Source organism: Mobula hypostoma, chromosome 8 (genome assembly GCF_963921235.1).
Source record: "Mobula hypostoma chromosome 8, sMobHyp1.1, whole genome shotgun sequence".
In the NCBI taxonomy this organism is placed as follows: domain Eukaryota; kingdom Metazoa; phylum Chordata; class Chondrichthyes; order Myliobatiformes; family Myliobatidae; genus Mobula; species Mobula hypostoma.
Window position 1 is genome coordinate 98,498,183 of NC_086104.1, and position 25,807 is coordinate 98,523,989.

The following is a 25,807-nucleotide window of genomic DNA, read 5'->3' on the forward strand; positions in this document are numbered from 1 at the left end:
TAATTTATAGTAATTTTATGCCTTTGCACTGTACTGTTGCCACAAACCAACAAACCTCATATTATAAGTCGGTGATAATAAACTTGATTCTGACACTGAATGTCGTTGGTACCATGCATGTCTGTTGCAGAGCTCCTTTTGACCGCGAATCGGTAGACAGCAGTAGGTCACACAAAATCACCAACTCAAGCAAAGAACTAACTTGCTTTGCGTGAATCTTCCATTTCAAGTTACCAGATGGTAGCCAGAATTGTTAAAATATGATGCTTCTAAAATGTTCTGACATTTAGAAACATCCAAAATCTTAAAAAAAAACTTTTGAAAAGACTACTGAAAAAAAATTACAATTGAACCATTCAAGAGTACATTGAATTTGGCAACTTTATTTACTGCCATTGCTGCAGTTCCCTCCAAACTATCCCTCAAAGGGAATGCTGTTCTGCTGCCAGAACTTATTGCAGCTTGTTCAACTGGATTTTCCTCTGCAGCTGGTTAGGAATTATCACACTGAACGCACTTGCTCAGCTCCATAAGCAGCCCTGAATCAGAGGAGAGTCTGGAAAGTGATCAGGAACAGGTCTTGTGTATTTGCACGTGCATACAAAAAGGGTAAAGGTAGTTTTGGCATACAAATAATGGCAGCTTACAAGAAACTTCCATGTTGCCAGTAAAAAAAAATCACCCTCTACAGATCCAAGTCAGTGGTTAAAGTATTGAAAACTGGATTATGCCTTTTAATCACAGTGACAGCAGCACTGTGGGACAAGATTGTTGCACTATATGGAGGAAAGCTGCTGGTTCCATTATACCAGATTTAAACAACATCGCCTGTAGCACTTAAAAGCAAAGCAAATTATACTTGCTCAAAATATATTCTGTAGTTCAGAGACAGCTGAATTCCTCAGAGTGAGGCCCTACATACATGTTTCAGTTTAACATCTGGGAAAGATGTTACCTCCACATCTTTCCTTTTGGTCTTCCCTCATCTCTCATTCTTTGCTTCTCTTTCTTTCTTGGCTTCCACACTTGCATAAAACTGTTAAACTTAACTTCTAGTTTTGTCAAAAACTACCTCAAGTGTTAGCTCAATTTCCTCTTGTCTCTATTGCAATGCCAAGTGGAAGTATTTCATGGAAAGGTGAAGATTTAAAGACAAAAATAAGCGAAAGTCATATCAGCATTCAGAGTTCTTACCTCCAGTGTACTAACATCTTTTTCCAGTGCTACTCGTGCCCTTTGCAGAGATCCATCCATTAACTTGTGAAGCCTCATTATTAGCTTCCGTAGTCCCATTTGTTTCAGTGCTTTATCAACAAAAGGTCTATAAATAGACATCTGACAATTCCTGTTGAAACCAGCATCAGGTGGGCAATCAGAGGACAGATTTCCCATTAAGGACGTTTCGTCTTCAGATACAGACCTCTCAAACCTCTTTGGGAAAATATCCAAAGGATGAAAGTGAACATGTACCCCTTCTTTATGCCTATGAGAACTATGCTCCCTGTCATTTTCTGACCCAGTAACTTCATCTTCATGACCTCTCTGCTCATTATCCAATGGGCAAGGCTGTAAGCAATTCTTGCCATCACCTCCTTCCTCGTCTGTGTCATTTGCTCCAGAAGGACGAGGAGATGGGATTTCAAACACTGGCCAGCCAATGTTTGGCAATTTCTCAATGCCCAATACAGTTCTCATCAAGTTCAATTTCTGGTTCAGATCCTTAGTTATATTTAACCATAAGCACAGTGCCTGCACTCTGCTCTGAAAGTCTTTTGCAGCATACCTCTCATAGTCCTTTTGGAGGGCCTGCAATGATGGGTAAAGTGCTTCCACAGACTCTAGCAGCTCCATAATACTTTTCACCTGCTCACATGCTATCCTCTGACACTGAAGATGCTCCTGATAATTACTCTGACCAAAGAAGTGCATTCCTGAAGTCCGAATACAATCAGTCTTCTGTTCAAAAATGTCATCCACTCCAGCAGCATTAGCATAACCACCACCTTTACTTTGACCGAGGCTTCCATAATTTACTTTGAAGTTCAATATATCATTAATAATGTCAGGGACCGCCTGGCGTGCTGTATACAGGTAAACATCTTGATCACTTATGCTACGACTTGCATGCCAAGCTTGCAGCTCCAGCCAGATAAGTTCATTTGTTCTGCTCCCCCATTCGTATGAGGTATTTTCCTGTCCTCTCTGTTCTTTCTCCTTTCGCTTAGAAACTGAGGTAAGCTTAAGTAGTAATCGCAATGTTTCAAAGAATTTCAGACGGTCAGCCGGACAATCCGTTCTGGAAGTCTGCCGTGTGGGTCTACTAAGGGGCACTGAGACAGGAGGGTTGGGGTTACTGCAGCCAAGGCAGAGGTAAGGCTTGTTGGGAATTGAAGTCTTTGTGGAGGACCCAGTAATCGGATCCAGCATAAATGCACATTGCACTGTTTTCTTGTGGTCTCTTTCTGTCGTTCGCATATTGGACCGCAGCTTCCTTTCTTGCTTGTCAGTGAATACTGCCACATTTTCAATCGTCTTGTCTTTCGGTGTTGGATGCTTTGGTATGGTTACCTTTTCTGAAATTTAAAAAAAGAGAAGTTACTGAGGAATCTCTTCAATCCCAAATGGAAGCAGACATACTGTACATCCCATTGAGAAAAGTACAGCTCCTTTCTCCTCAGGCTCAGGACAAACGCTCCATTTTCCATGAGAGGACTATGAATGAATAACAACACAATAGGGTGGCTCAGACATGCACAATTCACACAATTATATGGAACATTATTATTCAATCAAAAATTATGAATGGTATTAACAATCTTGCTAAAAAGCAATATATTCTCAAAATCTACACTATCAACTCATGTCCTCTTAATATTATGCCAAGAATTTTGCTGTTAAAACCAAAATCCTTCAAAGAATATATGAAATAAAACAAAAGCATATATTGCATAAATAGTGGAAATTAAAAGTTGAAAAGATATCCAGCTCATGACTGAAAAATGAAGATTACTAAATGCTTGGCAGGTAATTGTTGACATCATTAATGAGATACAGCCTTTCAATTTAGAAATTTTCTCTTAAATTTCATCAGTTTTAAACCTGACTCAAATATGAAATCTTCACTTGAAGCTAAATATTCCAACTGACAATCACTTTAAAAATAACAGATGGCTCCGCAGAGTTCTTAGACCCAGGGAGTAAACACAGCAAACTGGAATGATCTGCTATTCTTCATTTGAAACATTTATTGAAAAGTGGAATTATCAACCTGTTGCGAAATATAAAATAATACGCTTCACACTTTATGGATTTGTTTGCCTGCTTGTTACAAGTTTTTCTAAAGGATCTTCTTTTAACATTTTGAATTTCACAGTATTTTTTTTTCCAGAGACACAGCATGGTAACAAACCCTTCAGCCCAATAAGCCCACGTCGCTAAATTACATCCATGTGTCCAATTAACCTACTAACCTGTACGTCAATGGACTGTGGAGGAAACCAGAGCACCCAGAGGAAACCCACACGGCTATGAGGAGAACGTACAAACTCATTACAGATAGCAGTGAGAATTGAACCTGAGTCGCTGGCTCTGCAATAGCATTATGCTAACTGCTACGCTACTGTGCTGTATGAAATCACATTCCTTTAATAATTCTGGAGCTCAAAAGTGGCAAAGGTTTATTGAGAAAATAAAAAGACAAAGAAATGAAGACCCAACGTGATATATTATCACATTCATAAGAAGTTTTTCCCCATCCTCTCTCCCCGTTGTCCTTTTATTCACAAACTGAGGTAATCTAAGGTGTGTTAGTCTGCATTACACAATTTTCTATTTGAATAGAAGGCAATGATGTGGTCTGCACAGAAGTGTGCATTGGCTGCTGAATTTCTCCAGAAACTCTAGAATGAACTGACTGAAAAACAAGTCAGTTTTGAGAAGATTATAATGCAACTATGTAAAAATGAATGTGCACTTCTGTAAAGCAATTGAATATTATGGACTGGATCCTATCCCACTGTGCTTAATGTACATTTACTTCCTCAGTATTCTTTTGGAAGACAGCAGCAATGCTTTGTATTGCCAGAGAGAGGATACTTCTTCATGAAGACTAAAATGGATCAAGGGGAGATAGGTCACAAAAGCAATAGCAAGTTGTGGGTACACTGATATTTAATGATGATACTATATTGAAGCTGACCAATTTAACTGAATCAAATTCTTCTATTTATAGTGCTAGATAAATCTCTAATACACGTCAAAGAAAATGAAATCCTCCATTTAGCATCATCTCCCAAACAAGCAAATAGAAACAAAACAATGAAGATTGGTCAACAGAGTCAAGATGCCTTGATTCATTTTTGATGGGGGGAGGGGAGGAAAGAGTTTACTTTACACCAGCAATGAATTTTAAGGCTCAATGGACCATCACTCATCCCAGTTTATACTGTGTACACCATCCTATTCCAAAATCCAGAAAACCAACCTGCTATCAGCCCCTCTTATACTGAGTTGCTGCCTAAAAATTCACTGGTGACATTTTTGCACTTAATTATAATTTCATGGACATACATGAAACCCTGCTGGTTTCCTTGGCTGTGCAAGTCGAGGGAAGGTATACCAGTTCTGCCAAACCCGTGAGATTGAAACGGCTCTTCTCCCCAAATCCCACTTTGTGTAGATGCTGTGTAATTTGCAATCCTGTTACAACTTGGTGCCAAGAAACGACAGACAACACACTGTGTATGATTAAAGGAATTCAATTTATGAATCTTAAGTAAAGGGTTAGTAAAGCAAAGAAAAAACAAAAAGGGCTCATTATAATTAAACAATTAAATGTACACCAGTTGGAGCTCAATTCACCAATCCTCAGTCAATCTCGCTGTCCAGCTCCATTGAATCATGATCTCCCCACCAGGTCATATCCTAGAACCGGTTCTCTCCAGCGTCTTCTCTCTTCATCTCTTGCCGATAAGAAAAAATCCCAGCTCATGCTCCAAAGTATCCGTTATCTCCAACCATAACACAAACACTGCTTCTACAGAAAGACTATTATGTTAGCAGTGAAATCTTTCCCAGGGTGTTACATACACATAGAACGCTGCACAACTGCAACCTCAGAGTATGCGAAAATCATATGAAGATCAAGCAAACCTGAATCTATATAGCACAGATGCTACTGTAAATCCCTCCTGACAGGATATTAGAATGCATTTCAAACTACCACATCTTGCCTTCAGACGTGCTTTGAACTAATCTACAATCATCACAGAACAGAACTGTAATAAAATTCATAAGGATTTTGACCTTGAAAATGTTAGTTTAAAAGCTGATGACATTTTTGTGCATTCTACCAAGAAACAAAACAAAAAAAAAGTGGAGGTTAGTCAAAATAATGAAACTCAGATGACACACAGCTTTTGTCAAATCGGACCTGTGAATGCTCGTATGCACACAGACGTACAACACATTTGTAAGCCAGTGGGATTTTGTAACATGGTAACACCTCAACAGTTCTAGAATCTAATGTCGCACTGAGTACCAGGATTTATTGAAAATCTAATTACCCCTCTTTCGATTTAAACACAATCTATTGTATTCACATAGATTGTACTTAAATTGAGAGTAAGGTGATTCATAGCTCGATTCTCAGTGAGAGAGCACAAGCCCTTAAAAGATACACCTGCAAATTAATTCTTCCATATAAACTGTTTCATGCTCCAATCTTAAAGCTTTCTTTTAGAAATTAGACACTGCTTTTAGTTTAAAACTAAAAGCCTTTCAAATATTTCAGGGGGCAAAAATAATGGAGAATTTCCTGGCCGAAAGCACCAAGGAAGTTAAGGCACTTAAAATAAACTTTGTAGCAGCAGCAGTACTTATCTTGAGAAGGTTCCATCCTAATAAGGTGCACAAAGCTTCATGCTAACCCTGTCAACATGAAATTCATGTGGTGAGAAAGTGGAGGGAGAGGGGAAGAGATCAAAACCTTGGAGGAAAAAGATTCTAACAGAATTTAGTTACTAAGGCAAATTCCTGTCAGTGTCAAGATGTGCATTTATGGATAGGTCTATAAAATTCATGCCGAGTATAACTGGCCAGTTGGTGGCGCAGTGACATCAATGCCAGACTCCGGAGCGGAGCTTCCTGAGTTTGAACCCAGTCGGGCCGCTCCCGGGCGCGCTTTCCATCCGGCCGGGTTGAGTGTCGAGCTCTCAACTCAACCTCGTTAAAAAAAACTGTGCTGTGAGAAGGACGTGGGGAACCACTCACAGAACCTTTCCTACAAGACAACCACTTGAAAAGAAGTGGTCACCGAGGCTCTGGCAGAGTATGGCACACAAAAAAAAACTTACAAGGGTTTCAATTACAAGTAGTGAGAAGTGACGCTTGGTGGACATTGATTGCTTTTTGCAATTTCTTAGAAGGCAATTTATAAATGCTAGCCTTTCTCTGGTTACTCAACAACTATAGATAAAACACTGCTTAAACATGATCATTATTGGCAGCTATCTTACTTCAGCAATTAATATGGCCTGGAAATTAGTATAATGACATCATCAGCTTTAAACAGTATAAATCTGACCACAGGACTCCACAGTCCCCTGAAGTTCAGCAAGGATACATTCAAAAATAGGGATTCTTGCTGATCATTGCACAGTGTTCAGTACCATAGTGAACTCAAGAAGGAAACTAGGAAGGCCAAAAGAGGCACCGAAATGTTCTTGACAAGTAGGATTGAAGAAATTCTTCATTTTATAATTGCATTAAAAGCAAAAGAGTACCTCAAAGAATAAGGAGGGAATTTATGCTTGCAGTCAGAGGATTTGGGAAGGTACTAATGAGCACCAAGGGGAAAGAAGATAATAATCTTAGTATGGAGGTCACGCTAATGGGCATTGTGAGATCAAACAAGTGGTGGTACTAGGTCTTCTGAAGAGCATCAAAGAGGATAAGTCCCCAGCAGCTGATTGGATATATCCCCAGTTATTAAACAAGGCAAGTGAGGAGACTGTTGGGGCCTCGACAAAGATTGTTGTATTCTCAGTGGCAATAGGCAAGGTCCTGAAGGACTGGAGTTTAGCCAGTATTGTTCCTTTGTTCATAAAAGGAAATAGGGATAATCTAAGATTTTAGATTGGTTAGCCTCACATTAGTGGTAGGGACGCTACTGGAGGTGACTCTTACGCATAGGATTAATACAAGTTTGGAATAATATGGCCTGATTAGGGATAGTTGGCATGGGTTTGTGCAGGGGGGTTAGGTCTTACAAACATGATTCAGCTTTATTTAAGGTAATGACAAAAGTGCTTGATGAGAGTAGGGCAAAGGATGTTGTCTACGTGGATTTTAGTATGGCATTTGCCAAGGATTCTCAAGGCAAACAGAACAAGAAATTAACTTCAATGATAAACTATAATTGGGTTGCCCAGAGAAGACAAGAAGGCAATGGTGGAAGGGTGTCATTCTGGCTGGAAGAACAATGGCAGTGGCATTCATAGGGGTCAGTGCTGAGCTCTCTGTCGTTTGTGAGATATACAAACGAATTGGATGAAAATGTAGACAGTGGGTTAGTCATAATGATTGGAGCTGTTCACAATGTAGAGGGCTGCCAAAAGATACAGCAAAGTATAGAATAGTTACAAATATGGGAAGAGAAATGGCAAGAGGTTTAATCTGAACAAGCACTGAGATGGTGCACTTTGGGAGGTCAAATGCAAAAGGAAATTATAATGTACAGTTACTATAAAAAGTACTCACCACCATTGGAAATTTTCATGTTGTATTGTTTTGCTATATTGAATCAAGAGTGGATTTAATTTGGGGGACTTCCGGTAGCGCTCATGGAGTGAAGTCGCGTTCTTGACTCGCTCCATTACCTGAGTTTTTTTTCTTCTGATCAGCTATATTTTAAGTAACCATTAAGGCATCAACTTTTACAATACTTTGAATTAAATTGGGCTCTTCGATAACTGGATGCGTTTAAGATCTGCTATGTCTAAGAATGGGAAAAACGGGAAGGATGGCAAACCTCCGGTTAAACCGAAAGGTACCGATTTCCCTCCGACTGAACCACCAGTGACTTTGAAAGCTATATCGGAGCTAATTCGGGAGGAAATTTCAACTAGTTTCCAGAAAATTGCCGATTCAATTGAGAAGATACAAATATCTATTACGGAACATCGGTCGGCTATATCTGATCTTCAAAAATCCACGCAACAAAGTGAGCTCAAGATGGAGAAAATTGAAGAAACAATTAATGTAATGAAGAAGAAACTCGACTTTCTGACCTTTAAAAACTCTGACTTAGAATCTAGAATGCGACGGCAGAATCTTCGAATGATTGGGGTGCGTGAAGCTGTTGAATCCGATAACCCTATGAAGTATTTTTCTCAACTTTTAAAAGATGCATTTCCTACTGTATTTCCTGACCAACCACCGTTATTGGATCGTGTTCACAGAGTTCCATCATACTCGCCTAGGTCAGATAGACCTCGACATGTTATTTTACGGTTTCATTACTTTCAAGACAAGGAGAAACTGTTTCGATTCGTTCGATCTAAGGGTTTCATTGATTTTCTGGATCTTAAATTCCGATTCGTGGAAGATTTCAGTAAACCAATCCGGGATCAACGGGTTCGTTACAGATCTGTGATGTCGGAACTCTACAAGATGGATTTAAGACCTGCGCTTCTTTACCCTGCACGTCTAAGGATTCGTACGCCGGATGGAGCCCTCTGTTTTTTTGACTCTCCATCGGATGCCCAGAGTTATTTGGATCAATTTTCACCATCGACATCTTAATTGTAATTCTTTAACTATCTCCGCTGATCGGAGGCTGTGAATTTGTTGGTCTTAATTTTTTTTTGCCTTATATGGGCAGAAAAGTTTATTTTTGATTACTTAATATGGTTGCTAAACTTTCTTTTTAACTGCGTCATTTCTTTCTTTTTCCCAGGGGATTCTGGGTGGTTACTTCCTTATTGTCATCTTACGTATTTCCTTTGTGGCCTTAAATTTTGTAGTTTTTTTAAAATCTATTTTGTTTTGTAGGTTTTTATAACTAGTTTAGGTTAATAATCTTATTTCTTTTTTGTTGTTCTGTTTATTCATGGGTCTGGTGTTTATTGCGGTTTTTTTTCATATATTTTCTGGCTTTTATTTTGGTATGTGTTTATTTTAATTGAGTTATCTTTTTTTATTCTTTTACTGTTTTATAATCAGCTGATCTTTTTTATATTTACACTTTTTTAGGGAGCGTATACCGGAAGTCATGGGGGTAGTTTTAGTGCTTGCTTCTTTCGGGCTGGTCTGCGTTAGACTTAGCTTTCGGGACATGGGGTGGGGGGTGGTGGGAGGGGCTTCACTTTTTAGTTTCTTTCTTCTTGGGCTATATACATTATTGAAGTATGGGTTGCGTTCTTCTTCCCGGTATCTCTTGTATGTTCTGTTTCCTTTCCGGGTTCGTGGGTCGAGCCTATCGTCAATCCTCCTTGTTGTGGGTTGACCTTAGGGTTTATGGAGTCTATTATTAATTTTGTCTCCTGGAATACTAATGGTCTTAATCATCCTATTAAAAGGAAAAAAGTTTTTAAAGTGTTCCGGAGACTTAAAGCACAAATTTTATTTTTTACAAGAGACCCATGTGCGGAGGGGGGACAGACTACGTTTTTTTAAATTCTGGAAGGAACAACAGTTTCATTCGAACTCCAATGCTAAGATTCGAGGCGTCTCTATTTTTATAGACTCCTCGGTTACTTTTATACAACATGATATTATTTCTGATCCGAATGGTAGATTTCTATTGGTTAGTGGTTTACTATTTAATAAAAAAGTAGTTTTGGTTAATGTTTATGCTCCTAATATGGATTGTCCGGAATTTTATAAATCATTATTTAATCAGTTTCCGAATTTGAATGAGTTTTCATTGATCTGGGGCGGAGATCTTAATACCTGTTTGTCTCCAGCTTTGGACCGTTCGGCTCCTTTATGGACCTTACCTAATAAATCTGCAACTTTGATTAACTCATTTCTTTCTGATTCTGGGTCGACGGACATTTGGCGCTTTTTGCATCCTCAGGAAAAAGATTTTTCTTTTTTTTCCACATGTTCATCATTCCTATTCAAGAATTGATTATTTCTTTATTGATTCTCGTCTTATTCCCTCAGTGATTAAATGTGATTATGATTCTATAACCATTTCGGATCATGCTCCACTTAAGCTTTCTATTAAAATTCTGGCCAATATACAAAATAATAGACAATGGCGTTTTAATTCGCTGTTGCTTCAGGACTCGGACTTCGTTAACTTTATGAATGAACAGATTGATTTTTTTTTACAATTAACTATACAGAGGATATTTCTGTTAACATTCTTTGGGATACTTTTAAAGCTTATATTCGTGGTCAGATTATCTCGTATTCTGCTGCTTTAAGGAAGAAGCAGAAGCAGCAGGAGTTGGTAATTGTGGACAAGATTAAGGAAATTGATAAGAAATATGTTATAGCTCCTTCTGAGGAGTTATATAAACAAAGAACTGAACTTCAAATGGAATACAGTTTATTACTCTCGTCCTCGATTGTAAACCAATTAAAGAAAACAAGAAGTGAATCTTATGTACACAGTGACAAAATTGGTAAACTGTTGGCTAATCAATTGAAGTCTAATTATGCTAAATCTCAAATTAATCAGATTTATAACCAAAATGATCGACTAATATTTGATCATGTGGGGACTAATCAAACCTTCTGTGATTTTTACTCTTCCTTATATCAATCAGCGTCTCCTCGAGATTCTAAATATATGAATGATTTTTTAGATAATTTAGACTTCCCTGAGATTTCACAGGATATGGCTTCTATGTTAGATACTCCTATTACCATGGATGAGATTAAGAATGTTATTTTCTCTATGAATTTGGGGAAAGCTCCTGGCCCTGATGGGTTTACCGTAGAATTTTATAAATGTTTTGCTCCTTCATTAATCCCTTGGCTTTGTAGGGTTTTTGAGGCTTCATCGAAACTTGGTAAACTTCCTGAATCTTTTAATAGAGCGTCAATTTCTTTAATATTAAAGAAGGATAAAGATCCTGCTCAATGTACATCTTATAGACCAATATCTTTATTAAATGTTGATTCTAAAGTTTTTTCTAAGTTATTAGCAAATAGATTAGAAAAAGTACTTCCCTCTATTATTTCGGAAGACCAAACGGGTTTTATTAAAGGTCGTTACTCTTTTTATAATATCCGTACACTGTTAAATATCGTTTATACTCCCTCACAAAATGTTCCTGAGTGTGTTATCTCTTTAGATGCCGAGAAAGCTTTTGATAGAGTAGAATGGTCTTATTTATTTAAGGTGCTTGAAAGGTTTAATTTCAGCTTGAAATTTATATCCTGGATTAAACTCTTATATTATTCTCCTGTGGCCTCGGTCCGTACTAACTCTAAGTTCACCTTTTTTCTCTCTTTTTCGAGGTACTCGACAAGGCTGTCCTCTTAGTCCCTTATTATTTGATATTGCATTAGAACCTCTTGCAATTGCCATTCGGGAATCTCCAAATATTACTGGGATAACTCGGGGCTTAAAGTCCCATAAATTATCACTCTATGCTGATGATTTACTTTTATATATTTCTAATCCTCAAAAATCCATCCCGGCTGTTTTAGAGTTATTAGCACAATTTGGTCTTTTTTCAGGTTATAAATTAAATCTTAGTAAGAGTGAACTCTTTCCAATTAATAAACAACTTCCCTTATATTATAAATTTCCATTTAAATTGATTAATAATTATTTTTCATATCTTGGGATTAAAATTACTTGTAAATACAAAGATTTATTTAAGACTAACTTTTTACCATTAATAGACCATATTACTCAACTTTCATCTAAATGGCTTCCTTTATATTTAACTTTGATTGGTCGTATTAACGCAGTTAAGATGGTTTTTTTGCCAAAATTTTTATATATATTTCAGGCGTTACCAATCTTTGTTCCAAAATCTTTTTTTGACAAAGTTGACTCTAAAATTTCTTCATTTATTTGGCAGAATAAAAACCCGAGACTGGGTAAAATACATTTACAGAAAGCTAAGAGAGATGGAGGCTTAGCATTACCTAACTTTAGATTTTATTATTGGGCAATTAATATTCGACATATGAAATTCTGGTTACTGGACCAGGATATACTATCCATTCCTAAATGGGTAGCATTGGAATTACAATCTGTTCAGGGTTTTACACTTGGCTCTATTTTAGGTTCCTCTCTTCCTTTTGATTGGAAACGCCTTAAACAGGTGTCTAACCCGATAGTTAAATATACCTTGTGTATTTGGTTTCAATTCAGAAAATTTTTTGATCTTAATCAATTTGGGTTAGCGATTCCCATTTTAGGTAACATATTTTTTCCTCCCTCTTTTACGGATCGTGCTTTTCAAATTTGGAAGACTAAAGGTATTTCACGGTTTTTGGATTTATTTTTAGATGGTTCCCTTATGTCTTTTGAACAATTATCTAATAAATATAATTTATCAAGAATACATTTTTTTAGATATTTACAAGTTAGAAATTTTCTAAGTATTATACTTTCTTCCTTTCCAATGCTCCCTCCTACATACATTTTAGATACTATAATCAACCTTAATCCATGTCAGAAAGGTGCATCGGCTATGATTTATAATATTATTATGAAACTTAGGAAAGCTCCATTTGATAAGATTAGGGTAGATTGGGAACAGGAATTGGGGTTTACCATTTCTGTGGATGACTGGGGGCAGATTTTACAATTAGTCAATACTTCCTCTATTTGTGCTAAACATTCCCTAATTCAATTTAAAGTTGTTCATAGAGCACATATGTCCAAAGATAAGTTAGCGCGCTTTTATTCTCATATTAATCTTTTTGGGATAGATGTCCGGGGCAGATAGCCTCTTTAACTCATATGTTTTGGTCTTGCCCTACTTTGGAAACTTTTTGGAGAGACATTTTTAATATTATCTCCAAGGTATTGAATATAGATATCTCTCCTCACCCTATTACTGCTATCTTTGGACTACCTAAAATTTCCAGTAATCTCTCCCCTTCAGCCCGTAGAATGATTGCATTTCTTACTTTAATGGCGAAAAGATGTATCTTACAACATTGGAAAGAGCTTAATGCTCCAACCACCTTTTTTTGGTTTTCTCAGACGATATTATGCTTGAACTTGGAGAAAATTAGAAGCAATCTTTATGACTCCTCATTTAAATTTGAACAGACTTGGAGATCTTTTATTCAATATTTTCATTTAATGTAATATATACCCTTCTTGTTTTTTTCACTGTTTTTAATGGCGGTCGGGATTGAGGACGTGATTTTAAGTTTAACTCTGTTTGGTTTCAAGTTAGCCCATTGCTTTGCTTTGCTTTTAGTTAGTTGCACGGTGGGTTTTTTTTGGGGGTTTTTTTTTTCTTTTTCTCCATTGATATATATATAAAATTAGTATACTATTATGTTACCTTGGTATGTTATGTTTAAATTACATTGTTTGTAGTATTTTTTTTGTATTAATATCTTCTGTAATTTTATTATATTCTAACAATGTATTAGTGTCTATATGGCTTACTTTTTTGTATACTTATTTAATAAAAAGATTTAAAAAGAGTGGATTTAATTTGGTTTTTTTAAAAACACCGATCAACAGAAAAAGACTATTTTGTGTCAAAGTGAAAACAGATCTCTACAAAGTGATCTAAATTAATTACAAATATAAAACACAAAATAAATTATTGCATAAATATTCATCCCCTTTAATATGACACACCAAATCATCACTGGTACAGCCAAACACAAAATGCTGCCTTGGCCTGCTGAGTTCCTCCAGCATTTTGTGTGTTGCTTGGATTTTCAGCACCTGCTGATTTTCTCTTGTTTGTGACTGGTTTTATAAGTCACATAATTAGTTAAATGGAAATCACCGTGTGCAGTCAAGGTGTTTCAATTAATTGTAGTAAAAATACACCTGTATCTGGAAGGTCCAACTGCTGGTGAGTCAGTATCTCGGCAAAAACTACACCATGAAGACAAAAGAGCACTTCAAGCAACTTCACAAAAAGGTTATCGAAAAGTACAAGTCAGGAGATGGATACACAGGTTGTCCTCAAAAACTGAGTGACTGTGCAAGAAGGAGACCACCAAGAGACCTATGACAACTCTGGAGGAGTTATAAGCTTCAGAAGCTGAGATGGGAGAGACTGTGCATACAACTGTTGCCCAGGTGCTTCACCAATCGCAGCTTTCTGGGAGAGTGGCAAAGAGAAAGCCACTGTTGAAAAAAAGCACACATGAAATCCTGGCTAGAGTTTGCCAGAAAGCATGTGAGAGACTCTAAAGTCAGCTGGAAGAAGATTCTTTAATCTGATGAAACCAAAATTGAGCTTTTTGGCCATCAGACTAAATGCTATGTTTGGCATAAGCCAAACACCACACATCATCAAAAACACACCATCCCTACTGTGAAGCATGGTGGTGGCTGCATCATGCTGTAGGGATGCTTCACTGCAGCAGGCTCCGGAAGGCTTGAGAAGGTAGAGAGTAAAATTAATGCACCAAAATACAGGGAAATTCTGGAGGAAAATCTGATGCAGCCTGCAAGAGAACTGCAACTCGGGAAAAGATTTGTTTTCCAGCAAGATAATGACCTCAAGCATTAAGCCAAAGCTACACAGGAAAGGCTTAAAAACAACAAAGTTATTGTCCAGGAGTGGACAAGTCATAGTCCAGACCTCAATCCAATTGAGAATTTGTGGCTGGACTTGAGAAGGACTGGTCCCTCACAATCCCCATGCAATCTGTCAGAGTTTGAGCACTTTTGTAAAGAAGAATGGGGGGAAAAAAATGCAGTGACCAGATGTTCAAAGCTGATAGAGACCTATCCTCACAGACTCAAGGCTATAATTGCTGCCAATGCATCTACTAAATACTGACTTGAAGGGGGTGAATACTTATGCAATGAACTATTTTGTTCTTTATAATTAGTTTAGATCACTTTGTAGAGATTAGTTTTCACTTTAACATGAAAGAGTCTTTTTCTGTTGATCAGTGTCATAAAAGAACAAATTAAATCCACTGTGATTCAATGTTGTAAAACAATAAAACATGAAAACTTCCGGGGGTGGGGGGGGGATACTTTTTATATGCACTCTATGTAATGGCAGGACCCTTGATAGCATTGACGTACAGAGAGATTTTGGGGTCCAAGTGCATAGTTCAAGGAAAGTGGCCACACAGTTTGTTCAGACGTTAGGTAGCATATGTCATGTTTAACTTCAATAGTTGGGGGTTATGAGTGTAAGAGAAAGGAAGTTATGTTGCAGCAATATGAACTTTAGTTAGGCTGTATTCGGAGTATCATTACCTGAAAGATGTGGAAACTTTGCAAATGGTGTAGAAATAATAAAGCAGTCTATGTATATTGAACTTGTTTTTATCTCTGTACACAATGATTGACTCTTTATTTTGAGACTATGATCCCTGGTTCTGGACTCCTCTTCTCTGATACCAGCAAGTTCCACAAAAATTTTTGTATATTTTAATGAGATAATCTCTCATTCTTCTAAGTACTGGACAGGTTGCATAAATGTCCCCCATACAACATACCCACTACACCAGAAATCAATGTGGTGAACTTTAGCAGCAATCCCTCAATTGCAATTGCGAGACGAAATATTACACGATAGTATACGATATGCATCCTCATCCAGGCTCCATACAATATTGCTGGCAACACTCCGATGGAAAGGTGAATTAAGCAATTAAATGTTTTTATCCATTTGAAAGTATTGCATTAGCCTGGGTTTAAGTGAAAGTGAATGCAGCCAAGATGCTGCAGTTGCTCAAGAGGTGTGGACTCAATCTTCATCATCACCAGTTTAAATACGATTTCCTCAATAAACTACAACTTCTATGCTGTAAACAGATTTCCGGCGTGCTATCGTGGCTGATTAAATTAAAAAATGGAAAAGGGAAATGCATTTCAATTAGAGGGTTATAAATTTAAACATCTGATCAGATCATTTCATTACTCCTGAGTTGAGAACTAGGCCGTTAAACACAGATAGTCCTGCCTACTTGAATTCTTTTTTGAATTTTGGCTTTTATAAACTGCTTAAAATACCAGGAACTGATTTTATTCATGCCAGACCTACTGCACTGGACAATAACTTACAAATCAAGTGTGAATTCATCATTTGAAACAACTAATTCCATTATAGTGTTACCTATTGTTGGCAAAATTTCAGACGGTGATGAGGAGGCATACAGCAGCAAGACAGATCAGCTGGTTGAGTATAACCATCTTGTAATCAACACCAGTAAGACCAAGGAACTGACTGTGGACTTTAGAAAAGGGAATCAAAGGAACACATACCAGTCCTCATCAAGGAATCAGCAGTGGAAAGGGTGAACAGTTTCAAGTTCCTGGGTGTCAACTTCTCTAAAGATCTATCTGGGCCCAACATATTAATGCAATTGCAAAGAAAGCACAACAGTGGCTATATTTCATCAGAAGTTTGAGAACACTTGGTATGTCACCAAAGACACTTGCAAACTTCTACAAATGTATCATGGAGAGCATTCTACCTGGTTGCATCACCGTCTAGTATGGTGAAGCCATTGCACAGTATGGGAAAAAGCTGCAGGAAGTTGTAAACACAGCCAGCTCTCTCATGAGCACTAGACTCCCCAACAGAGGACACCTTCAAAAGGCAATGCCTCAAAAAAAAAAGCAGCATTCATCATTGAGGAACCCCATCATGCACTCTTATCATTGCTACCATCAAGGAGGTGGTACAGGAGCTTAAGACACCTACTCAATGTTTCAGGAACACCCTCCTCCTACAGATTTCTGAATGGACAATGAATCCATAAACACTACTTCTTCACTTTTTTCCTCTCTTTCTGCACAACTTCAGTAATTTATAGTTTTTTTATTATGTATTGCAATGTACAGCTGTTGCAAAACAACAAATTTCTCAGCATATGCCTGTGATATTAAACCTGATTTTGATTTGGATTCAGAACAATTCTGCGAATGAAAGATTATTGTTATAAAGATGTTTGGTGAAGCAGAGCTTGTTCTTCAAACAGCAAAGATGACTAAGAGGAAATTTAATCAGATTAAAGATCATAAAGGTACACGCCTAAAGGATGAATATCTAGAAGGTATAAATTTAATTGCTTTGATAAAAGAGCTAAAGATAATTTGAGAAAATTCTTAACATGACTAGTGATTAACATTTGGAATGCAGGCTACCTATAGATAATGAGCTGGTTCCATTTTCACAGCCGTCCTGAAAAGCAATTTTGTGCCCCAGTCAGAAAATACACTAAAATCAATCAATGCGGTTACTCCGTAGTATTGTAATGGATAAATCAAAGTACACAAGACTGACAGGAGAGAATAACTACAAAAACAGGAGCGAGCAAACTCGTTCCTCTTCATAGCACCACACACAGCGGGCTTTTGTATTTTACGGGTGTTTGATTGTTAGAAGTTGTTGAGCATTGGCAAGCTGGAGATGTCCTGTACTGTACTCAGAATGGTGAATGGAAAAACAGGTGGAACCAAGTCTTTGAATTTGTTGGGACAGACTCATTGAAGCAAAGGTCTCCACTTCTGTTCCTATAAACATTCAAATCTAGTTTAAAAAGCTGAAAGAAACGTTGACTACCTTGCTTCATTGTCATATCTGGAGTGAATTTGAGAGAAATGCCAAGAATTTGAAACTCAAATAATCAAGACTTGCAAAACATTTTTCAAAAATCAACATTTATTTCTCATCCCCTACTGCCCTTAGAAAGGTGACGATGAGCCACCTCCAAGAATCACAGCAATCCTTTTACAGAAGATGCTCTCACAGTACTGTAGGGAAGGGCCTTCCAGTGACAGAGAAAGACCAATGGTAAAGTTTCCATGCCAGGCGGTCAACAACTTGGGAATTACCTCCTGCGTTATACTCTAGATACTTGAACTCCTTGTTACTGATGCTAGAAAAGCTTGGCTTAAGAGATGCTGTTTGAACAACCTGGGAGAATAACTGCAATGCATTTTCAAGATGTTGCAGATTGAAACCAAGTCAGTCTATTATTAGTGTTTGATAGGACAAGATATTTAAGATGCTACAAGCCAACTTAAGAACTGAGTTATAAATATCTTGTATTTATAATATCTAGCTGTAAAATTTCGGTGGAATTTCTATTAAAACGTCAAGGTAAATTTAGTTCAGAACCACATACTTGGAAAGTAAAATTCAGCCATTTTATCTATTCTGACTGCCTAATACACAGGTTCAATGAAGCACATCCATAAGTTTTGGCGCCCATTCTATAGACTAGGCCCATTTAACTGGGGCCAGGGAGAAATGAGAAGCAGTCTCCACATTGATTTCTGTCACATCCTTGACAGAGCAGGAACTATAGTTCAAGCACGAGCAATCATAATCAAGTTTGCAGAGAGCTGGCTGACCACAATCTGCCAACATCAGGCAGTGTTATGCAAACTGAAGATTTTCCAGTTCACCAGGACTGGAATGGACTACACTTAGTTGTGTAACCTTTGTGTGGGGTGGGAGTGGAATTGCTACATAATCATAGTCATACTTTACTGATCCCAGGGGAAATTGGTTTTTGTTACAGTTGCACCATAAATAATAAATAATAGAACCATAAATAGTAATATGTAAATTATGCCAGTGAATTATGAAATAAGTCCAGGACCAGCCTATTGGCTCAGGGTGTCTGACCCTCCAAGGGAGGAGTTGTAAAGTTTGATGGCCACAGGCAGGAATGACTTCCTATGACGCTCTATGTTGCATCTCGGTGGAATGAGTCTCTGGCTGAATGTACTCCTGTGCCCACCCAGTACCTTATGTAGTGGATGGGAGACATTGACCAAGATGGCATGCAACTTAGACAGCATCCTCTTTTCAGACACCACTGTAAGAGAGTCCAGTTCCATCTAAGAGAGTCCAGTTCCATCCCCACAACATCACTGGCCTTATGAATGAGTTTGTTGATTCTGTTGATGTCTGCTACCCTCACCCTGCTGCCCCAGCACACAACAGCAAACATGATAGCACTGGCCACCACAAACTCTTAGTACATCCTCAGCATCGTCCGGCAGATGTTAAAGGACCTCAGTCTCCTCAGGAAATAGAGACGGCTCTGACCCTTCTTGTAGGCAGCCTCAGTGTTCTTTGACCAGTCCAGTTTATTGTCAATTCGTATCCCCAGGTATTTGTAATCCTCCACCATGTCCACACTGACCCCCTGGATGGAAACAGGGGTCACCGGTACCTTAGCTCTCCTCAGGTCTACCACCAGCTCCTTAGACGTTTTCCACATTAAGCTGCAGATAATTCTGCTTAAACCATGTGACAAAGTTTCCTACCGTAGCCCTGTACTCAGCCTCATCTCCCTTGCTGATGCATCCAACTATGGCAGAGTGATACAAGGGCATATGTATCAGAGCGGCAGAGAGTATGTGCAAGTGCCAGGCAGAGGGAAAGTGAGGACATTAAGTGAAGCATTCCAAGGGAGGTAGAAAGGGTGAAAGAGGAAGGAAACTGGAGACAGGGAGCACATAATCCACTCTGACTGAATGTATATGTGCTAAACCTGTGCAGTAATCGAAGACCACCAAAACCTCACACTGCCAAGACTGTACGGTGATTGATGTGCAATAGCCACCTCATGGTTTATAAAAAATCATGCTCAAGCACATTTACAGTGGAAGCAAGTCACCCTTGACCACACAGTTGTCTGAGATAGAGGTGGCTGAAGATAGGCTGGAGAGTCAGATACCGTTATTCCCAGTCCCATACAGTTAAAAGGGAAAATTGTACACTTTGACAGCTTGGATTTGACTTGGTGAGAATGGAAGGACAATGTAGTGAGGGTATGAGCAAAATTTGGTCAGCTTGGGTAACAGTAAATGTTATTTCCTGTATTATAACAAGCTGTGAAAATAGAGTAAAATAAATGAATATGAATGAATGTGGGGGGTATACGAGGTACCCAGGGAGGGACAGAATCTCTGAAGGGGTTTGTCGTGTCCATTCTGGGGCAGTTCACTCACCTATAGGCTCCACCGGACACTCAGCTCTCACCTGTGGCTCCAAATAGCTGTCTGCACGTGACAGCAGCCACACCCCAGTACACCACGTCGACTGACAGTTAAACCAGGTGAGGGTACCAGTGGGTCTTGTACCCCGGTGACATAGGGACATGCCTATCCTAGCATGTAAACTCAGCTCCAGTGGACTAGGTGGATGAGATCAACAGTGAGATCCAATGACCAGGAAGGCGGTTCTGCGATGATTTGTGGAGAGCGAAGAGCATGACAAGGCACAGGGAAAGTCATGGTCATCCATTGCAACCAAGGAAAGTCCCAGTTTGTGACAATGACTCATACCACTAAACCTAGACTTCCACCATCAAGAGAGTGGAACTGCCCCGATGCAACAGCTCTTCCACTTTAAAAACTCTCCTCCACAGGTCTCCTGTTATTGCTGGATATGGCAGCCAACATACGAATGTGGATTTGTACAAATTATACAGGAAGACATGTTACTGTAACCACCCAAGTTGCCTGTCCCTCTGTGCACAATAGCATACTGTAAAAGTCAACTCCAAGTTATAAAAGGTACCAGAGGTTTTGTGGATGGGGGGGGGGGGGGGGAACACAACTTACAGAAGAGTTCCAGAATGCTAACCCAAATTTAGTAGGTGGGTCAAAAGGCTACAACTTCACTGAAATTGTATTTGTATGTATGTTTAATTCAAACAACACAAACAGCATGCTAATTTTGTTAACTCTCACCCAGAAGTAATGTGATTGACTTAGAAAACTGAACAGTGATTAAACAGAGAATGAAATGCATTTCTTTCATAAACGAGTCTCCTCACAAATCCAATTTCATCAAGGCTTCAAAAGCTAACGAATAGCTTGTGGGTGTGTTCTGTAACACCAATTTGCATGCTGTGCACTTTCCTCTAAAACTGAACCTCATTAGCCTTTGTAACGAGATTTTTTTTTAAAAATGTGTTTCTGTTGCACCATTCAGAACTTCAGGATGCATTAGTGGAAAGTACGAGGGTTTGCCAACTGACCTAAGACATGAACACAAATAAATACCATGTCTTAATTGGCACTCAAGAATGGAATTACTATCACTGTGGTACAATAATCAACAGATCAAATCAACAGAGATCGCTTGGAAGAACTAGAGGACAACCCCCACTGCTCATTTTAAATGTTAAAGAGCCAAGAGTTTTGCAACTGAGCCCTTGTCCATTTACAGCCAATCCAAGTTTCCCAGACAACTAGCAGCATGACAAAAACAGATTATGTTGAAACTTGAGTTTTTAGTTATAATAGTCCTAAATCAACAAAAAAATGCATGAAGTGTTCCTTTACAAAATTTTACAGAAACACCCTGACTGCAAGGATTGTGTGTTTATGGTTCTCTACACAAATGAATTAACATATAGGCCACCTTTGATCAGGAGGGCAAAATACAATTTCCGTGACCAGTTCAAGCCCTATTCGGACAGCTGCTGGAGCTGCTGGCTCACAGTGCCAGACAGCTAGTTCAATTCAAACCTCTGATTCTATCTGTGTGGAGTTTGCATGCCCTCCTTGTGGGTGTGTAGGTTTCACTGAACATTACACCACAGTACAGGCCATTTGGACCACGACATTGTGCCGACCATTTAACCTACTTTAAGAATCTAACCCTCCTCTCCAACACAGTCCTCCATTTTTCTATCATTCATGTGCTGAAGTTTCATAAATGTCCCTAAGGTATCTGCCTGACAGGGCATTCCACCGCTCTCTTTAACTTACATCGGACACCGCCCCCCGCCCCCCCACCCAATACTTTCTTCCAATCACCTTAAAATTAGGCCCGCTCATATTAGCCATTTTCACCCTGTGAAAAGTTCCCTGGCTATCCACTCTATGTCTTTAATCGCTCTGTACACCTCTATCAAGTCTCCTCTCATCCTCCTTTGCCCCAAAGAGAAAGGCCCAAACTCACTCAAGCTATCCTCACAAGACATGCTCTCTCGTCCAGGAAGAATCCTGGTAAATCTCTGCACTGTCCCAAAGCATCCACATTCTTCTTACAATGAGGCAACCAGAAATGAACACAATATTCCAAGTGAGGTCTAACCAAGCTTTTATAGAGCTGCAGCATTACCTTGTGGCTCTTGAACTCAACCCCCAACTAATGAAGGCCAACACAACATATGCCATAACAACCCTCTCGCACTCACCATTCTTAGCATAAAAAACTTACCCCTGACGTCTCCTCTGTACCTACTTCCAAGCACCTTAAAACTCTTCCCTCTCGTGCTAGCCATTTCAGCCCTGGGAAAATGCCTCTGACTATCCACACGATCAATGCCTCTCACCATCTTATACACCTCTATCAGGTCACCTCTCATCCTCCACCTCTCCAAGAAGAAAAGACCAAATTCACTCAACCTATTCTCAAAAGGCATACTCTCCAATCCAGGCAACATCCTTGTAAATCTCCTCTGCATCCTTTCTATAGTTTCCATATCCTTCCTGTAGTGAGCTAACCAGAACTGAGCACAGTACTCCAAGTAGGGTCTGACCAGGGTCCGATATAGCTGTAACATTACATCTCAGCTCTTAAACTCAATCCCACGGTTGAAGGCCAATGCAGCATATGCCTTCTTAACCACACAGTCAACCTGCACCACACATCAAAGTTGCTGGTGAACGCAGCAGGCCAGGCAGCATCTCTAGGAAGAGGTACAGTTGACGTTTCAGGCCGAGAACCTTCGTCAGGACTAACTGAAGGAAGAGATAGTAAGAGATTTGAAAGTGGGAGGGGGAGGGGGAGATCCAAAATGATAGAAGACGACAGGAGGGGGAGGGATGGAGCCAACAGCTGGACAGGTGATCCCATTCCCATTCTGACATGTCTATCCACGGCCTCCTCTACTGTAAAGATGAAGCCACACTCAGGTTGGAGGAACAACACCTTATATTCCGTCTGGGTAGCCTCCAACCTGATGGCATGAACATCGACTTCTCTAACTTCCGCTAATGCCCCACCTCCCCCTCGTACCCCATCCGTTATTTATTCTTATACACACATTCTTTCTCTTACTCTCCTTTTTCTCCCTCTGTCCCTCTGACTATACCTCTTGCCCATGCTCTGGTTCCCCCCCCGCCCCCCGGTCTTTCTCCCCGCACCTCCTGTCCCATGATCCTCTCATATCCCTTTTGCCAATCACCTGTCCGGTTCTTGGCTCCATCCCTCTCCCTCCTGTCTTCTCCTATCATTTTGGATCTCCCCCTCCCCCTCCCACTTTCAAATCTCTTACTAACTCTTCCTTCAGTTAGTCCTGACGAAGGCTGTACCTCTTCCTAGAGATGCTGCCTGGCCTGCTGCGTTCACCAGCAACTTTAATGTGTGTTGCTTCAATTTCCAGCACCTGCAGAATTCCTGCAGTCAACCTGCACAGCAGGTTTGAGTGTGCTATGGACTCAGACCCCAAGATCCCTCTGATCCTCCACACTGTCAAGAGTCATACCGTTAATACTACATACTGCCATCATATTTGACCTACGAAAATGAACCACTTCACACTTATCTGGGATGAGCTCCATTTGCCATTTCTCAGCCCAGTTTTGCATCCTATCGATGTCCTGCTATAAACTCTAACAGCCCTCCACACTATCCACAACACTTCCAACCTTTGTGTCATCAGCAAATTTATTAACCCATCCATCCACTTCCTCCTCCAGGTCATTTATAAAAATCACAAAGAGAAGGGGTCCCAGAACAGATCCCTGAGGCACACCTCTGGTCACCAACCTCCATGCAGAATATGACCCGTCTACAACCACTCTTCGCCTTCTGTGGGCAAGCCAATTCTGGATCCACAAAGCAATGTCCCCTTGGATCCCACGCCTCCTTACTTTCTCAATAAGCCTTGGATGGGGTACCTTATCAAATGCCTTGCTAAAATCCATATACACTACATCTACTGCTCTACCTTCATCAATGTGTTTAGTCACATCCTCAAAAAATTCAAACAGGCTCGTAAGGCACGAACTGCCTTTGACAAAGCCATGCTGACTATTGCTAATCATACTATGCCTCTCCAAATGTTCATAAATCCTGCCTCTCAGGATTCACCATTTTCTAGGAACACATTCCCTCACTCCCCAAAATACCATGAGGATCACTGTATCTGATTTCCCAGGTCAAACATCAGCTAAACACATGGTCAAATTTATGCCTTATACTTTAATCAAATGAAGATCAACTTCCAAAGATAACATGCAAGACTTACTTGTATAAAGGAACCCAATGCAAGAAACATGTCAAGCTGTGTGTACTTCATTAGTTTTGCTTGCCTCACCAATATGTGCTTGTATACTATTAAGTCACCAGAGGCTGTGCTTTGAAAATATGCAAGGCAGCTACAAAAACACCTCACAGAATCGTGCTTCAGTAAGGCCATTATGTCTACTACATGTGCAGGTTCTTGGATAGGTCCTGTTTATATCAAAGGTGCTGAGGTCAAGAGAGTTGAAAGCTTCAAGCTCCTGGAAGTAACTGTCTCTAATGGTCTCTCTGGGCCCAACCATGGAGACGCGATGACCAAGTGCACCAGCAACTCTTCTCCTCAGGAGGCTAAAGAAACATGTCCCTTTATCCTCACCAATTTTTATAGATACACTATAGAAAACATCCTGTTCAGATACATCAGAGCTTAGCTGTGAAACTACTATGCACAAAGCCAAACTAGACAGCTATCAATAGTGAACACAGCTCAGCATATCACAGAAAACCAGCATGACAAAATCTGCAGATGCTGGAAATCCAAAGCAACACACACACACACACACAAAATACTGAAGGAACTCAGCAGGTCAGGCAGCATCTATGGAAAAGAGTAAACTTTCGATGTTTTGCACCGAGACCCTTCTTCAGGACTGTTTACTCTTTTCCATAGATGCTGTCTGACCTGAGGAGTTTTCTCCAGCATCTTGTTGCTACCCAAAGAAACTAGCCTCCCCTCCATGGACTCCATCTACACTTCTCACTGCTCTTATAAGCCAGCTAACATAATCAGTGACCACACTCACCCTGGACTTTCTCTCTTCTCATGACCCGCTCCATTGGGCAGAAGATGCAACAGCCTGAAAGCACACACCACCATGCTCAAGACAATTTCTATCCTGCTGTTATAAGCCTATAGAACAGTCCTTTAGTACAATAAAATCAACTTAACCTCATTCTACCTTGTACTGACCTTATTGTCTGCCTGCACTTTCAAGTCCAACTGTGTATTCTGCATTGTTCATGTTTTCCTTTGTATTACCTTGATGTACCGATTTGACGATCTGTCTGACTGGCAGGCAAAACCGTTTTTCAATGTACCTCATTACATGTGACAATAATAAATCAATCAATAATAAATTAATGCCATTTCCCTACTCGCTGTAGCCCTACTGCCATCAGTTTCAGAGAAAAAAGATCAATTATTTTTGAAAGATGTCATTGAATTTGTTTCATGACAAAGGAGGCCATCAAGTTCCCAGAAAATTCCCATTCCCCCAAGTATTGTCTGTAAACAATACTTATCTCATCGGCCTATCAACTACTCCCCCACCCACATTCACACTTTTAAGCCACTACCCTTTCACATGACACATTTTACAATCATAACTTGCTGACACCCCACTGGTTCAGGAGAAAAGTACAATTTTGTAATTTTGTTTATT

The 25,807-nt window shown here is 39.4% G+C and overlaps 1 protein-coding gene across 3 annotated transcripts in view; it reads right to left on the bottom strand.

The window, feature by feature from the left end:
- The window catches only part of map3k4 (mitogen-activated protein kinase kinase kinase 4), a 213,894-nt gene that overhangs the window by 122,382 nt on the left and 65,705 nt on the right, over positions 1-25,807 (bottom strand). For all 3 annotated transcript variants that reach the window (XR_010018981.1, XR_010018982.1, XM_063056417.1), the window contains exon 3: positions 1,195-2,573. Coding sequence is in view for 1 of the 3 variants with exons in the window: in XM_063056417.1 (XP_062912487.1) it covers positions 1,195-2,573 (1,379 nt within the window). In the remaining 2 variants the exon portion in view is untranslated. The remainder of the gene's footprint in view (positions 1-1,194; positions 2,574-25,807) is intronic.